We start from the raw sequence: 17,325 nt of genomic DNA on the forward strand, positions 1-17,325 counted from the left end.
AAATTTTTTTCAAATTCAATATCAAAATCATTATCATTATTCCCCTTTTTCTCTCTTTTCCATTGGGGTGAGTATGATGATAAAGCAATTTGAATTCAATTTAATCATCTCATTGAGAGAGAAAAAATATATGCCAAAATTCTCATTATCAATTCATATGTGTGGATATAAATTAAAATCACATCCGAAAGCAACAGAAAAAAACATACATCATTCCAGATATCCACATCAAGAGTTGGCCAAAAAATTGAGCAAGCGATATCGAATCGATGAGAGAAACGAAAGAGAAGCATTGAACCAACCGACAATAATCAACAAAAAACAACACGGACATCGAACAAACAACAACAAAAGTATCCCTTCAATATAACGTTAACAAGGCAAACAAGCAAGCTAAAGAAGCCAAAAGAAAAAAAAATCAAGCTCAACATAGATGCATAGAGCAAGCGAGTGAGAGAGAGAGGCAGGGAAAGAGAATCAGATACACAGCGAGTTCCAATTACTCTCCCAAATGAAAAAACAACAACAACAAACCGAAAAAAACGACCATGTAAACAAAAAAATCGTATGTTCAATTTAGCCCAATTTTTTTCAATTTTTTCAATTTGTTTCTCTTTCTTATGTCCCAGATTTTTTTCTTCTTTGGAAAACAAGAAAAAACTTCAATTTACATTTCGTAAAAAAAAGGGTACGATTATGTTCAACCGATCACCATCAATCTTCTGATCATTGAAAATATTTACATTCGTTGAATTCATTCATTTAATGATGATGATGGCGAAGCCATAAATCATCCATCTAAACTCATATAATAATAATCATATTTGATATGATTACAATCGAACGATTCGAAAAAAAATTAATGATGATGATAATCGATACCATTCTTTTTCATTTTGTTTATATTATCGATACAATCGATTAATTGTCAAATTGTAATTTGAATCCATATTTTAATGATTAATTTTTTTTGTTTTGGTTTTGTTTCTTCTTCTCTGGTTTAATAATCTGGGCTTGGTTCATCATTATTGTTGGTTGAAAGAAGCCAAAATTTCATTTTGTTTAAACCTTTATAAATATGCGATCATCATCAAATCGAAATATTTCGATGAATTCAACAAATCAAAATCAAAATAACAACAGCAATTCAAACAATAAAAGTAAGTAAACGAAAATGGCATGTTTGTATTTCGGCTGTTTGGAATGTAAAAACAAATTTTGTTTCAAAATAATTTTTCCTATTTAATTGATATGTTTTTTTTTTTTTTTTTTTTGTTTTGTTTTGTTCATTGTCAGAAGATACGAATGTTAAATTCGTTCGATCCGAACCAGTATCACCATTATCAACAACCAAAACATTAACATCATTATCAATTTCATCCTTACCATCATCAATATCAACGACATCATCATCATCATCATCATCGACATCATCAAAACAATCATCTCATGAAAATTTATTTGATCGTATTAAGAAAGCCTGTTCAGTTGGTAAATCAAATAAATCATTATTATTATCAACAACATCGATATCCACTTTATCCACTTCATCAGCACTGATAACAACAACAACGTCAATGAACGCTAAAAATCAACAACAACAAATCCTTAATACAAATAATAACCAAAATGGTTCCATAACGGGTCAACAACAACAACAAACTGTATCAACACAGACAACTCAATCACATTATCAACAACAACAGCAACAAACAACTAGTCCATTGACCAATACTGATTCCAAACAACAACAATTATATTCAACACAATCGATACCAGATTTTTCATTAACAAATTATCATTATCGTCATAATGATAATGTTATGAATGAACAACAACAACAACAATCATCATTATTATTATCATCATCAGCTGGTAAATCAACAAGTGATTCAAGTCTTTATTATATCAGTGGTGGTGGTGGTAATAATGTCAATTCAATTAAAATTGATACAAAATTAAATAATGAAAATGAAAATAATAATGATATAAATGTTGGTCCAATTATAACCGGTGCTGTACAAAAATTACCATCATCAGCTTGTTCACCATCAAAACAATTATTAAATAGTCTTTTGTTTCAGAATACATTTCCAGCATCAATTGAACAACAAAAACAACAACAACAACATTCACCATCTTTTCATCGTATTATTCCACCGCAACAACAACAACAAAATTCTTTAAATAATCAATTTCAATTTGGTAAAATTCAAACAAAATCAAATTTAATTGGTAATAATCGTTCAGTATCAACATCATTATCATCATTTGGTACAGCAATAGCAACTGTAGCACCATTTGATCGTGCAACAAGTGCATTACCCGAATCACCGCCATCAACAATTTCAAATATTCATCATCATTATCAGCATCATCATCAAAGAAATTTATCATTAACAAATAATAAAATGATTAATGCTCAAATTGAACAGCCGAAAAATACTCATGTTCCTGGATCAACAGCAACAACAACAACAACAACATTATTGACATCAAGGGTCACACCAATCATACAGCATAATAATGTTATTGATGATAATAATGACATTGAAAATAATGATGATAATGATCATAGAGTTGATGATGATGATGAATTTGATCATTCATCACCAATGTCATGTTCACCATCATCATCATCATCATCATCATTATCACCAACAAGTAATAATAATATTAATTTACAATCATTAAATAATTATCAATCACCACCACCACTACTACAACAACAACCGATCAAAATAGCAACTGTACAATATTGTCAACGTTGTTGTGTCCATTTACCAAATTCATCATCATCATCATCATCAGCAGCATTGACTAATGAACCATCATCATCAACATCAAAAATCGATACAATTGTCGATAGTAAATTGTTATTGAATAAAAAACAACGACAAATTGATTATAATACTGCAACAACAACAACAAGTAATATGATAATACATCCAACATCAACAGCAATCAATACGGTTAAATATGTAAAAAATAAATCCAAAACAAGAAGTTTAAATCGTAATCAAATTAAATGTTCATGTAATAATCATCAACAAAATAATAATAATAATAATTTAATTAATAATAATAATCGAAATATGGGAAAAGTATTATTACCACTCCAATTGGATAATGATAATTTTTCTAATCATCATCAATCAATAATATCGACAACAACAACAACAACAACAACAACAACAACAACAATGGCTACAGCAACAACAACAAACGAATCAATTAATAATCAAAAATCAATAAATAAAGATAATTTTAATCATCTTGATGGCCAATATTATAATAATCAACGTAATAATTCATTATATAATAATAAAAGTAGTAGTGGTAATAATGCTGTTTCTACCGCCGCCGCTGCTAGTGATAAGGATGTTGTTTATCTTAATAATAATCTCAATGCTTGTATAACAACGGTAAATATTTTTCTGTTTCTTTTTTGAAAATTTTTTTTCATTTCCTTTTTTTTGTTGTTGTTTTTGTTGTTGAAAACTGTGATTATTTTCTCTTGATTTGTTTGATTCGGTTGATGGTTGATGTTTCAGATCTCAGATATCTTTTATCTTGATCAAATTTTTTTTGTCTGAAATATTTTCTTTTGATGATGATGATATTGGATCCATTTTGCATTTTGTTCAAAAAATTTGTCACAATTTTTCTTTTTTAGCCCATAAACATCAATTGAATTTTTCATTTTTCAATTATTTAATCGATTCATTTCATCATCATTCGTTGTCTTGACGTTTATTATTGTTCTTTTTTTGAAGCCATTAATAATGATGATGATGATGGTGATACGCCTTTTTTTTCCTGATTATTGATATGCGCCCACACACACGTATATACGGCTAACATCCTTTCTTTTTTTTCGAAAAAAATTTTGCCATTTTTCTTCCCAATGGTAAATGGTATCCATGATCTTCTTGTTTCATAATCATCATCATTGAGAATCTGATGTGATGATCATCATTTGGCAGCAAAAAAGACATCTTCATCTTTCAATTTTTCTAAAATTTTCATTTTATGAATGTTTTTCCTTTCACCAGTGTGTTGACAGCTAATTAACATTGTTTCATTTCAAATTTTGAATGTCGATAATGTTGTTGTTGTTTTGTCTATATTTATTGATTTGATTGATTTATATTTAGCAAAAGAAAAAGGAATCTTTGTTGTTGTTTGAATGGTGTTTTACGGTTTCTATGTCTATGTTTTTTAGCTAAAAAATGATTTTTCCAACCATAAATAACCATTTTTTTCTGCTGTAACAAGTGTATTACACCGATGATAACAACAACAACAACCAGTGATAGTGACGACGAAAAAAACAAACCTGATAATATGAGATTTTGTTTGCTTGTTTAGTGTGTTTTGTGTTGATAGTTTGTTATTTATTTGGTAGATTATTATCGACAAAAAAAATGTTGATTTCACTAATTTGATTTTTGGTTTACTCATTCTCGATGTGTGTGTCTATTTGTTTGTGTATTTTTTCTGATTTATCATCATCATCATCGTCATTATGATCTTTAATTAAGTAAAGGTTAAAAGAATCAAATCAATTATGGGGTTATCAACATCGAAACAACAACGAAAATATTCATCATCAAAACGTTCAATTTCATCTACAGTATCATCATCATCAACAATAAAAGAATCAAAAAAATTCAATAATAATAATAATAATAATAATCATAGTTTACGTAGTAATAATTCAAAATCATCATCATCATCGAAAATAAAAAATCGTAACATTGAAATATCTTCTCCGATTTCGGTTAGAAAATTAAATATTAATAATGATGATGATCATAAGGAATTTCGTAATTTCAATGTTTTACCGATACGAAATTCGAACAAATCACCAGCACCATTGCCACCGTCGAAAACCGAAACTGCATTTAAATGTTTGAATAATGATAATTCATCACCGACTACAACGCCACCACCTAAACCACCTCGTCTTCGTAATATTGATGAGGATGTAGATGATGATAATAGAATGATATCTGTTGATATTGGGGATGTAAATGATGTTAATGTTTCTAGTCTAAAAAGAAAAAATTCCGATTCGGATCCAAATTTTCTAAATAATGATATAACCAACAGGCAATCATTAACGGATTTTTTTGATTCATCATCTCAAATAACTGAAATTCATTTAAATTCTGAAATATTAACCAAACCTGTTGAACATTCATTAGTTATTCGTAATTTTGATGTAAATTTTTTTAAAAATTTTCATTCCTTTTTTTCTAATTAACTTTTCTTTTCTCTTTTTTTTAAAAAAAAAGCAGAACCATGATAATAATAATTTCAAAAATCAGAATAATGAATTTACCAATAATCAACAATATATTCTACAGATTGAACGAGAAAAATTGGAATTACAAAAACAGTTGATTACATTGGTACAGAATGCTGATTCAAAACGATTAGAAATTGAACATTTACAAAAAGAATTGAAACAATTGAAGAAAAAATATAATTCAGAAAAAACTCGACAACAACAACAACAACAACCGTCAACCGAATTGAAATCAACATTATCGTTAGAGGATTCGGTATTGGAAAATGAATTACAAAACGATGTGGACGATGAAACAATGCCTGTTTTAAATGATGATGGTGGTGATAATAATGATGAATCTGAAATGATTACTGAATTGGATTCGATGGCAATTCCATCATCGACCACAATTATTGGTAAGAATCTTTTTTAAATTTATTTTTTAAACAGGGTTTGAAATTTTTATTTTGCAAATTCATTATCATCAGGTGAACCATCATCAACATCGAACAATAACATTATTGAATGGGATAAACAATCATCATCATCAATATCAGAATTATCTGTTGCCAATCTACAAGATCGAATCAATCAAATGGAAGAAACACATTATTCAACATCGGAAGAATTACAGGCAACATTACAAGAATTGAATGATTTACAAGAACAAGTAATGGATTTACAAAAATCAAATGAACTGTTACAACATGATAAAAATTTTCTATTAGAAACATTATGTGAACAGACAAAAAAATTGGATAATTGTATTGTACGTATTGAACAATTTCAACAAATGATAATTGATCAATATGATGATGAAACGAAACATAAATTATTATCACCATCCGAACGGGAAGAAAAATTGGTTGAAATGTTAAAATTTATGCATGAAGAAAAAACTGAATTAGAAATTAAACATGATGAATTAGTTTATAAATTAGAAGAAATGAATACAAAATCAAAATTAGATGCAAATAATTTATTTGAATTTGGATTATTATTTAAATCAAATACAAATACCAAAGAATCTACAAATATAATGATGACCGATCATGAACAAAAAGATATTTGTCTAATCGATCAACATAATCATAATGATAATGATAATCTAGTCGAATCTACATCAATGATTGTAGCCAATAATTCATCACAATCATCATCATCATCAAATAATGTTGAATCTTTACAACAAGATCAATCAAATAAACAGCAAAAAATGTTAGCCAAATTACATAATGCAAAATCATTACAAGAAATATCAATGCCAACAACAGGTTCATTTCATAGTCTTGATGGTTTAACAAGTAAAAATTCTAGTTCAACTGAAGAAACAATTGAAATGTTACAATTTTTGGTGAAACAATTACAAGATAGAATATCAACACGTGAATTAGATTTGAAAAAACTTAAAGATCAACTTATATTGTTGGAAGTTGAAAAGAAAGAAGAATATGTAAAATTAGAAATACAATTGAAAAATTTAGAAAATCGAAATAAAGAATTAAATGAACGTAATGAAGAACTATATCAAAGACTTAAGACAACTGAAGAAGCAAAAATTGAATCAGAAATTCGTGCACAAAAAAATCTGGATGAAAAACGAGAAATACGTTCATTATTGGAGGATAAAGATCGGCGATTAGCCGATTTGGAAATGAAATTATCAACAAAATGTAAAGAGCTTTCCGAACTGGAAGATAAACGTGATCTTGAACATTCTGAATGGAAACAATTTCAACAAGATTTATTGACCACTGTACGTGTTGCAAATGATTTTAAATTGGAAACATTAGCCGAATATAAAGTATTGTTGAATGAAAAGAATATGATTGAAGAAAAATTAAATCTACTTGAATCTGAATTACAAAAATATCGTCAGGAAAATAAAAAACTTCATCATCAACAACAACAACAACAGCAGCAATATTCACGTTCCGGTGTTGCAGTTGATCCAGTATTGCAATCTTCGTCCAATAGTGTAAATGTCACATCTAATGTTGGACAAAATTCATCGGGATCATCATCATTAACAAAAACAATTAATGATTCAGTAACGGTAGCTACAGTTAAACCAATGGTAACAAAATCACAACAACAATCAACATCATTGTCATCATCATCAACATCATCTTCGTCATCATCATCATTATCATCACCAAAAACATCATTATTAACAATAATTCAAAATTATGAACCAATTTCGAATGGATCGACAATTAGTCATCAAAATAATACAACTGGTGGCCGAACATTAGCGCGTAGCAATAGTAGCCAGATTTCTGTTCGAAGTTTGATTGAAACTTTTGATCCGAATAGTAAACAACAACAATCATCACAGCAGCTTATTTCACCATCATCAACACAGTCATCCAATACAATTACATCGAATGGTACTGCAACTAACGGTTCATCTGTACCACCATTGTGCAATCGATCCAATTCAGTACCGATACTTGGTCATAATGATCTACTTATACAACGACATTTACGTCAATTTGTTAATGAATCTAATGGTAATGGTGTTGTTGCACCATCACCATCGCCTGATCACCAAATTCATCGATCTTCGGTGACTAAAACTTCTACAAATTCTTCCGATCGTACCCCTTCATCAGTATTCGTTTTGAAAGATTCAAATGGAAATAAAATTGATTCTATTAGACCAAGAGCATTGTTCAGGTATGTAATCTAATGATGATTGATCATTGATAATTGATATTATTTTTCTCATTGTAAACAGTGAAATGAGTGATGGAAACAAAAAAGATCCACTGACTTTATTGGTACGTGGTGGTGGCTCTAGACGAAATGCTCTACTTAAATGGTGTAAAAATAAAACGCTCAACTATCGTGACATTGATATTACGAATTTTTCATCATCATGGAATGATGGTATGGCATTTTGTGCCATTTTACATACATATTTACCCGATAAAATACCCTACGAAACTTTAAAACCGGATGATAAAAAACGTAATTTTACGATTGCATTCAAAGCAGCCGAATCGGTCGGTATACCGACAACGTTGGATCTCAACGAAATGTTAGCACAGGAACGACCTGATTGGCATAAGATTATTGCCTATGTTACATCAATCTATAGCCATTTTGAAACATAACATTTTTTTATATTTTTTTCAAAATCTTTTTTTTTCACTTGAAATTTCAAACATAAAATTAAACTATGATATTATATAGAAAAAATGTAATAAAAAATATTTAATGAATTCGCATATATGAGAGGATCGTGATGAGAATGTCAGATAAACAAATGTGCCAGGTCTATGATTTGAATGAGTGATTTAATCATATGAAAATAATGAGATTCAACGTTGATGATTTTGGAGGGTTGATTTATTTATGAAATTTTGTCCATTAAATTCAAATTTAAACATCACATTCATTATCCGATTCTTGTTCGACGGTACGATCACCCGTTGATTTAACGAAAAATGCCATTATGGAAGATATGATGAGTAATATGCCAGATGCTGCAAATGTTATGTGATAGGATTGTGTCATATCGAATAATGCGCCTATAAATAAAATAAATTAAAACAATAAACCAAATCAATTGATATACAAAACATACCAGCTAATGGAGGTCCAATTAATGAAGCAGCACCACGAAACAAACATAACAAACCGAATGCATTAGTCAATCTTTCTAGGCCAAGCATATCGACCAAAATAACCGAAGTTAAACAAATATATGCAGCTGAGGAATAGCACAAAAAAATATAAGATTAACTTGAAAACAAAATAAAAAATCACGTTAATCATTAACTTACAGATAAAAAGACCGAATAGAACACAATCGATAATAACAGCGAAATAGGTTGTACAGTATGGCGCTGCAATGACAGACAAACCGGACAATATAACACAAATATTATTCAAATCTAAAGCGGTGATTTTCAATCCACATAAAGATCCATTTCTGGCAATATGATCAGTTAAAAAACCAAACAATAGACGACCAAATGTATTGGTGATGCCAATGACTGAGATTAGAATGGCAGATTGGTCTGGCGTCACTAATTTATCACCGGCTAAAAAAAATATAGTGATTGACAAACAACATTAATAGATTGAATGACAAATAAAACCAAGAGATACACTTACACATGACCGAACTGGTAGCAAATTGAGTAATGTAAACAAATGGTACATAGAATCCCATCATACCGAAAATGTTTGAAATAGCCAAAATGGTGAATGCATTACTATCACGAAGTAAAGAAAAATCTAACATTTCATTAAGGATCGATTTCATTGATGGCGGAAGTAAGTTAAGTGATCGATTCCAGCAGCCTTGTTTTTCCTGTAGATTATCATCATTTGGTTGTTGTTGTTGTTGTTGTTGCTGAAATTTTCGTTGTTTTAAGGAATTCATTTCTGAACAGCAGTCGCCCGTTTCATTTTGATCATCAATATTGTTATTACCATTGTTCAAATGTTGATGTTGTTGATTATGTTGACAGCAATTATCTTTGAACGAACATAATACTCTCAATATTTTATCACAAACATTTTTCTTTTGGTATGATGACATTTTTAAGCCATCGTCATCATCATCGGCTCCGCCAGCTTCTTGTTGTTGAATTTGTTTTTGGACCTTGGCAATAATATCTCTGGCAGGAATTGAAACAATCGATTGACCAATGTTGACTCCAGATTCGGCTAAATGTTGCATCGAACTTGGTGCATGTAATGTAGAGCCTGAATAAAAAATATCTTTTTTTGATAATGGCCGAACTGGTATAGCTTGAATTGTAATGGTTCGTTTATCTTTTGATTCTTCCGGTGATAAACTAGCGCCTGCAGGTGTTGAAGATAATATTACTTGAATAGGCAATTGACCACTAGTACCCATTCCATTTATTTGTGGCAATAATGATGATGATGGTAGACAATTAGATGAATCGACTGTTTGACCACTTTCGGAAACAGTTCTTACAGTTGAACGACGACTACGTGGATGTAATACAAAATTACTTGCCATAGTATATGATCTAATATGACTGATTTCGGATAAAGGTGATTGAGGTAATGTTGAAGGTGATTCTGGTGCTGCTGATGTTGGTGTAGTCATTTCGGATTTAGCATCATCTTCTTCTTCTTCATCATTATCATCATTATTATCAGTACTATAATCAGATGCTACAGCACCAGCAGCATCGGCAACAGCATTAGGTATTTTTTTATTATCACATTCATTATTACTTTTATCATCTTGTTCTTGTGATTGTTCATCATTTGGCTGTTGTTCAACATCGACATTTGTTTCTTTATCATTCTCTTTGATGGTTATATTTTCACCCGATGAATCTTCCGATGAATTAACACTAAATATTTTTTTCGATTCAATAATAGGTGATAGTTGATGTTTTTGATCTGTACATAATTGTGATTGTGATTGTGTTGTAGATGGACATGTCGATGTTTGTTGTTGTTGTTGATGATGATCTTTATTATTCTGATTATGAATAGCTACCGATGGTGTAGGTGTTTGTGGTTGAGGTGTTGGCGGTTGAAATAATTGATCAAGATATAATGTTGAATGAACACCTGGTTCCATATTCATTGAATTAAGACGATTTTTTAGTTCAGTAAATGTCAGATCATTAAGATCTAGGCTACCATGTTGCATCATTAATAAAAATTGTGAATTTGAATGTGCTAATAAACGGCGACGTTTTTCTTCAGCAATTCGTTGCAATAATGGTTTCCTTAATTCAGAATTATCCAATATTTCTTGATTATCAATATCATCACCTTCACCTAATACAGTTTTGGCATGAACATTTAATGGTCGCATTAGGCCACCAAAACCAGCACATAACAGAATCATAAACGCTAATATAAGCAATGTATTTTGCCATGTTGTAACACCTAATAAATATTGACAGAATGGTGCAAACAGGAATGTACCAACACCGGAACCACAAACAGCAATACCGGTAGCGAATGCACGTTTTGTTGTAAAATAATAACCAACCGAAACAATTGCGGGTAAAAATATCATACCCATACCGACACCACCTTTATTTCCATTAATCAAATTTATTATTTAAACAAGTTAATTAAATAAGTAACTTACCAAAGAAACCATATGTTATATACAATGTTTCAATATTCGGTGCAATTGTTGATAATGAAAATGCCAAGAATGCAATTATTGCACCCATTATTGTGACAATACGACAGCCAAACCGATTGGCTAATGCACTTACAAGAGGTCCTAATCATAATGAATAAATAAATATATTAATTATCAAGAATAAATACCGATTGAACAAAAAACATACCGACACTAAGATAGAATCCATTCAATATGGATCCACATAAGGCAACTTTACTTTTGCTAACACCAAAATGTGCAACAAATATTTCGAAAAACAAACCAAATGTATAGGCAATACCATCAACAATAAGATTACAGAAAAATGATGCCATAACAACTACCCAACCATAACCACCATCCGGTGCTGGATCCTGTATAAGAATATGTGGTTCATCAAATTCATCTTCAATAATCATCTGTGGTGTAAAAGTTCCATCTTGTTGTGGTTGTTGTTGTTGTTGTCGATCATCAACATCAACTAATTCACGATCTTCAGGAATAGCAGATAATTGTTGTACTGAGGTATGTTGTAATGAGATCTTTGAATCACCACTAATCGATAATAAAACTGAATGATAAAGTGGTAATGATGTGTTACCTGTATGATGAATGAATGAATCATCATTTAAAAACAAGAAAAAAATCAATAAAAAAAATATTGCAAATAAAGATTTCTTGCAATTTCTGTATACAAGAACATTTCACAGCAATGATAAAATCATCGGTGAATGTACCCTAAACAAAATAAGCTTATTTTGATTTAGCATTTTTGATGATGATGATAAAAACTAGCTAGCTAAGAATAAAATAAACAAACTAAGTGTGCGTAAAATATTTCCGGTAAAAACAAAAATATTTAGAGTTCATTAACACTAATTTAAGACTCTCTTCTATTCTCTAAAATGAATGATTCTTCAGAGAATATTCTTTTATTATCCGGATAAAGATGTTTAAAAAAAATCAAGGAAACAAAAAAACTTACTATTTGACGGTGTACCGGCGTGTGGAGGCATTTTTCAATCACTTTTCGTCGTTTGTTGTTTGTTGAAAATATTTTTGCAATTAAAAAAATACACACACAGGGATCAATAAATTGAGATCAAAGCAACAGCAATAGTAGTAGAAAAAATGAAATTAAAAAAAATCCAGTTAATTAGTTAATTAGTTGATCGGTTGGCTGATTGATTGATTGATCAATTTAATCGTTGTTTATGAGAACAATATGAAATATGATAATAGGATCTTCAATTTACTGATCGGATTTGAAATCAGATTACATTTTTATTTCGAAAAACACTAGATAAAGTTTTTTAAAAAAAAATTGTAATTAAAATTTCAAATTAAAAAATTTGAATAAAAAAAATCTGTCGAACCAACATGAATGATTGGAAGACAAACTATGAAATGAAACAAAAAAAATGTGAAAAATGTAAATTTTCATTCGAAGAAAATTTATCAAATTAAGAAAAAAAAAAATCTTATCATCATCATCATCATTAAAAAAAGCATTTTTGTTTTGATTGACAGCCAAGAAACAAACAAACAAACAATGTAAATAAGATGATGATGATTAAAAATGTGACCAGAAATAGTACAATGACCAGAGAGAAAAATATGACATCGAATGATGATACTGAAAAACCCGATGAAAGAACCGAAAAAAAGTAAGGAAGTAATTTTTTTTTCATAAGCAAAAAAAAATGACAGGCAAAGAAAAGTTCAAACCTATCAATCAAATCAATCAATCAATGGGAAAAAAACAAATTCAAATTCAGAAAAATTCCATATTTGTTGAAAACACCAAAAAAACATTTTTCTTCCTTGGAAAATTTCTTTTTAATTTGTCGTAGAAATTATTTTTTTTGTCAAATCATTTTGAAATAAACCCCAAAACAAAACACAAATCAACCAAAATCAAACAGATATTTTTGTCATTCATTCATACAATATTCATAACCAAAGGTATAAAGAAAAGAGTAAGAGAAACCCACTTTGGCAGAAAAGAAAAAAAATACATAATTCATAAATCAAAAAAAAAAAAAAATTTCAATGATAAAATGGGAAATAATAATGATGTTAACAACAACAAAATGATGATGATAACAATGTCAAACACATAATGTGTTTTTAGAGAAAAATTATGGAAATTCCAATGATGATGATGATGATGAAAACCAGATGGATTTTTCGAATGAAATAAAAATCAGAATCATTGATCGATGATGAAATTAACAACAAAAATACACATCCTATTTCAAATTATTTCATTTTGTTGTTGGCAAAAAAAAAAACATAACAAGGATATCATCATTATAATGGAGAAACATTTCAATATAAATCAAAACAAACTCCATATATAAATGATATTGACCAGGAGGGGAAAATTCCACAATAACAACAGAAAAAGATTGAATTTTCAGAAGAAAGAAAAAAACGAATGTCATTCGAGAAAAAATGACAGACGACAATGACAATGAAGATGGTGATGAGGTGGGTGGATGGATGGGTGTCTGATCTTTTGGCTTACCAAATGGAAAGCCAAAAATAATAATATTCATAAACGAATCAAAGATAATCATCATCATCATTCAGTAGCAAACAAATAGAAAACAAAAAAAGAAAAAAGTCAACGACAAATTCATTCATCACGGTGATGATGAATGATGATGATAAAAAACAACATTGAAACAAACAAAAAGAAAAATGTAAAATGTAAATGTAGATAATAATAATAATAATAATTTTGGTTGATCAAATCTGAATTCGACAGTAAAAGGAGAGGAAAGAAAAATTACAGTACATTTTTTAATTACAAAATGAAGATTTTTCTCATTAAAGTTTTTATTTTAGTTTTCTAAACGTTGAGAATCAAAAAAAAAATTAGACACAATCATCATCATCGATGGATGTACGTTTGAAATGATGAAATGATTTTTTTTTGTAAAATAAAAAATAAAAAAAAACTATTTCAACGGAAATGGTTGCTGTTTTTTTTTCATATTTCTCTCCCTCTCTCTCAGACACAACAGCAATTGCAATGATGCTTGAAAATAAAAAAAAAAATTCAAGGTTCCACAAACCGAAAAATCAAAATCAAACGATCCGAAACAAGCAATCAGAAAGAGATAGATAGGGAGAGATTGAGAGAAACAAGACAAGGGTTATTATAATTACTTTTACTTTCACTTCAAAATAAATAAAACATTCGATTGTTGTTGTTGTTGTTGTTAATGGTTGAAAGAGTTGAAATAGTCTAAAAAATACATAAAGATAATTAATTATCTTTTTATGATCGATGATCGATTATGGAATGAAATTTGATTGATTGATTCAATTTAATCAATTTATTACGAATATTTTTCATTTTTTATTACAATTGTTGCTATGGGCTATGGTCTTTTTCAAACAAGATTGATATCAAGATTGTTAATCGTGATTGTTAAATAAGAGGGAAAATTTTTTGTTGAAAAATTTTTCCAAACAAAAAAAATCAAGATAATTAAAGGTTTAGTTTGTTTGTTTTTTTTCGAAAAAAAAACCCAAACAACAAAGCCAGAATTCTTGATTATCCTTGCATGTTGATGGATATTAGATTACGAAACGTAAATCATATCATAATAATAATAATGATCGATTATCGAACAAAAACATAAATAAAAAAATTTTAAAAAATAAATGAATCAAAAAGATGTTATTTATGATGATGATGATGATGATTGGGTAATATGATCACCATCATCATTATCATTATGGATGAAATAATTTGAATAAAAACAAAATAGGTACCTACACATTTCATTTCGTAAAATAAACATAAAAAAAAATTTAAATAAACAAAAAATGTACATTACATTATTATCATTTATCATTTGAACATTCATTATCATTTGATCATTATCATTACAAACACACACATAGACAAACACAAGGTTATCACCAACAAACATCCATTAAATCGAATCATCGAATCAATAAATCAGAATGATAATTACAATGGAAAGAATTTGAATTGTCAAATATTTTTTTTTGTTTCTTGTCAAATACACACACACACACACACACCCTTTCCATTGAAAACAAACATTTGAAAAAGAGAAAAACAAAACAGAATTGAAAAATAGAAAATTTTGATGATGATGATGATGACAAAAAATTTTCTGGAACTTACTCGAAAACAAACAAAGTGTTGAATGAAATTTCGTTTTGTTGATTAGACACACACACACAGAGACAAACAAACATTTTTTAGCAAGAATTTCAAAAACAAAAAAAAACCGTTTTTTCGTTCGAGTAAATAATTGTTGTTGTTGTTGTTTGAATTGACAAAACTCAGGTTAAAATAATGATCATTATTTTCAAACAATCGACGATAATCGAATGATGATTACATAAGAAAGAAAAAATTCACAACACAAACATGTGTGTGTGGAAAAAAAGGTGAAATTTTCAGATTACAAAGATGAAAATTGATTGATTGATTGATCAAACGATGATCCTTATGATCATCATTTGATGATGATGATGTTTTTTGGTTTTAGGTAGAGAATTTTCAGAATGAAATATAAGCCTGTAGAACCTTAAACAAACACACACACACCATTTAATAACTCATTCTGAGATTCACCAGAAAATATTCTTCTTCTTTCTTCGGAAAAAAACTGATGATGATGATGATGATGATGATGAAAAACGAAGAAGCAAACAGAACAAAAAAACTTAAAACACTTATTATATATGTTGAATCCGGGTAAAAAGCCAGAAAAAGCTTGGTAAAATGAAATGAAATGAATGAATGAAAGTTTACACAAGTTGTATACACACACACAGTATCTGTTTGTGTTTTACACACACCAATACACAATACTCCTGTTGTTTGTTTTTTTTTTTCGTTCGTTTGTCGTTTGTCGTTTGTTTTTTTGTTTTGGTTTGGTTTTTTTGGATATTCATCTATCATTTTTTGGACCACTAGGAATTATAAAAAAATGATGGTTGATGATGGGGGTATATCAACAATAACAACACACAAAAGATATAGATCGTTCGGTTCGGCTGGTTGTCAACGATGATTTTGCGACAAAATTGTAGAATATTCTTCTTGTTCTTGTTTACCCAAAACAGATTATTATTCGATGAAAAGATAGAGAACAAATATGATTTTGAAACTTGAAAGTTTGGATTTTTTTCTTGAAATCAAAAATTTTTTTCGGGAAAAAATCGGATATGGTCCAAAAAATTAATGAGCCAAATAATATACCCCTTTTTTTCGATTGACACATGCGCATACCCTCCTCGAACGAATATTGATAACCGTTGGTCCGTTGTCATTAAACGACGTATTTTCATAAAATTTTCAAAAACCGGAAAAAGAATTTTTTGATTTAAATGAATTTTCAACAAAAAAAGCGAAAATTTTAATGATCAATCAAATGATTAAATGAATCGGATTATAACCAGGCCGGATTGCCGATCAGAAAAAAAACTTTGTAGGCCAAAAAATTTAAATAAAAAAAACAAAAAACAAAAAACAACCAAATGAAAGCCAGACGAACAGAAAATGAACAACGAAAAAAACCACTTCAAACCAGAATGAAGCGGTTTCATTGATGAAATAGAAAAAAAGGAGGGAGATAGTGAGGGAAAGTGAGAGTGATTTTAGCGAATACCATAATCTCCATTGCCTTTACTTTACCTCCCCAAATTATCATTGAACAACGACGACGACGACGACGATGAAAAAAACATCGTCATTTTGCCATCTGCCGATGAATGAAAATTGAATGGTTTGTTTCGAATTACGCAATCGCCGACAATATTTTTTTTTTTAGTCATTCGAAATGATCATGCGTCGTTCGAATCGAATGAAATTCGAATTCTTGCTGCAGAGAATCGGCGAATGATGAAA

General features: G+C 29.3%; 2 protein-coding genes across 4 annotated transcripts; one reads left to right on the forward strand and one right to left on the reverse strand.

Annotated features, from left to right (window-relative positions):
• Positions 1-973: 973 nt before the first annotated feature.
• spdi (sperm antigen with calponin homology and coiled-coil domains split discs) lies at positions 974-8,529 on the forward strand. Of its 3 annotated transcripts, none has more exons than XM_075823300.1 (5): positions 974-1,160; positions 1,297-3,425; positions 5,301-5,712; positions 5,785-7,975; positions 8,037-8,529. In XM_075823300.1, exons 1-5 carry the CDS (start codon positions 1,079-1,081, stop codon positions 8,413-8,415), a joined length of 5,193 nt encoding a protein of 1,730 aa, XP_075679415.1. In that variant the 5' UTR covers positions 974-1,078; the 3' UTR covers positions 8,416-8,529. The 3 variants fall into 3 exon arrangements, with proteins under 3 accessions (XP_075679415.1, XP_075679416.1, XP_027205336.2); XM_075823301.1 differs by having other exon boundaries at positions 1,300-3,425; XM_027349535.2 differs by having other exon boundaries at positions 975-1,160; positions 5,304-5,712.
• On the reverse strand, positions 8,487-12,743 carry LOC113798947 (uncharacterized). Its single transcript, XM_027349539.2, has 7 exons — positions 12,406-12,743; positions 11,608-12,021; positions 11,400-11,540; positions 9,422-11,341; positions 9,088-9,348; positions 8,889-9,014; positions 8,487-8,832 (listed from the first exon to the last, which is right to left on the reverse strand). The coding sequence occupies exons 1-7, from the start codon at positions 12,434-12,436 to the stop codon at positions 8,684-8,686; spliced, it is 3,042 nt and encodes a 1,013-aa protein (XP_027205340.1). The 5' UTR covers positions 12,437-12,743; the 3' UTR covers positions 8,487-8,683.
• Between the last annotated feature and the right edge of the window lie 4,582 nt (positions 12,744-17,325).

Source organism: Dermatophagoides pteronyssinus, unplaced genomic scaffold (genome assembly GCF_027571235.1).
Source record: "Dermatophagoides pteronyssinus isolate colony J.1.1.1.1 unplaced genomic scaffold, Derpt_VIB-CSIC_2022.12 sq0025, whole genome shotgun sequence".
In the NCBI taxonomy this organism is placed as follows: Eukaryota; Metazoa; Arthropoda; class Arachnida; order Sarcoptiformes; family Pyroglyphidae; genus Dermatophagoides; species Dermatophagoides pteronyssinus.

Coding starts and splice junctions, on each gene's coding strand:
- spdi (XM_075823300.1), top strand. CDS start 1,079: ATGCGATCATCATCAAATCGAAATATTTCGATGAATTCAACAAATCAA. Junction 1,161..1,296: donor CAGCAATTCAAACAATAAAA/GTAAGTAAACGA, acceptor GTTCATTGTCAG/AAGATACGAATGTTAAATTC. Junction 5,713..5,784: donor ATCATCGACCACAATTATTG/GTAAGAATCTTT, acceptor CATTATCATCAG/GTGAACCATCATCAACATCG.
- LOC113798947 (XM_027349539.2), bottom strand. CDS start 12,436: ATGCCTCCACACGCCGGTACACCGTCAAATA. Junction 9,015..9,087: donor TCTATTCGGTCTTTTTATCT/GTAAGTTAATGA, acceptor GCTATTCCTCAG/CTGCATATATTTGTTTAACT. Junction 8,833..8,888: donor AATTGGACCTCCATTAGCTG/GTATGTTTTGTA, acceptor TTTTATTTATAG/GCGCATTATTCGATATGACA.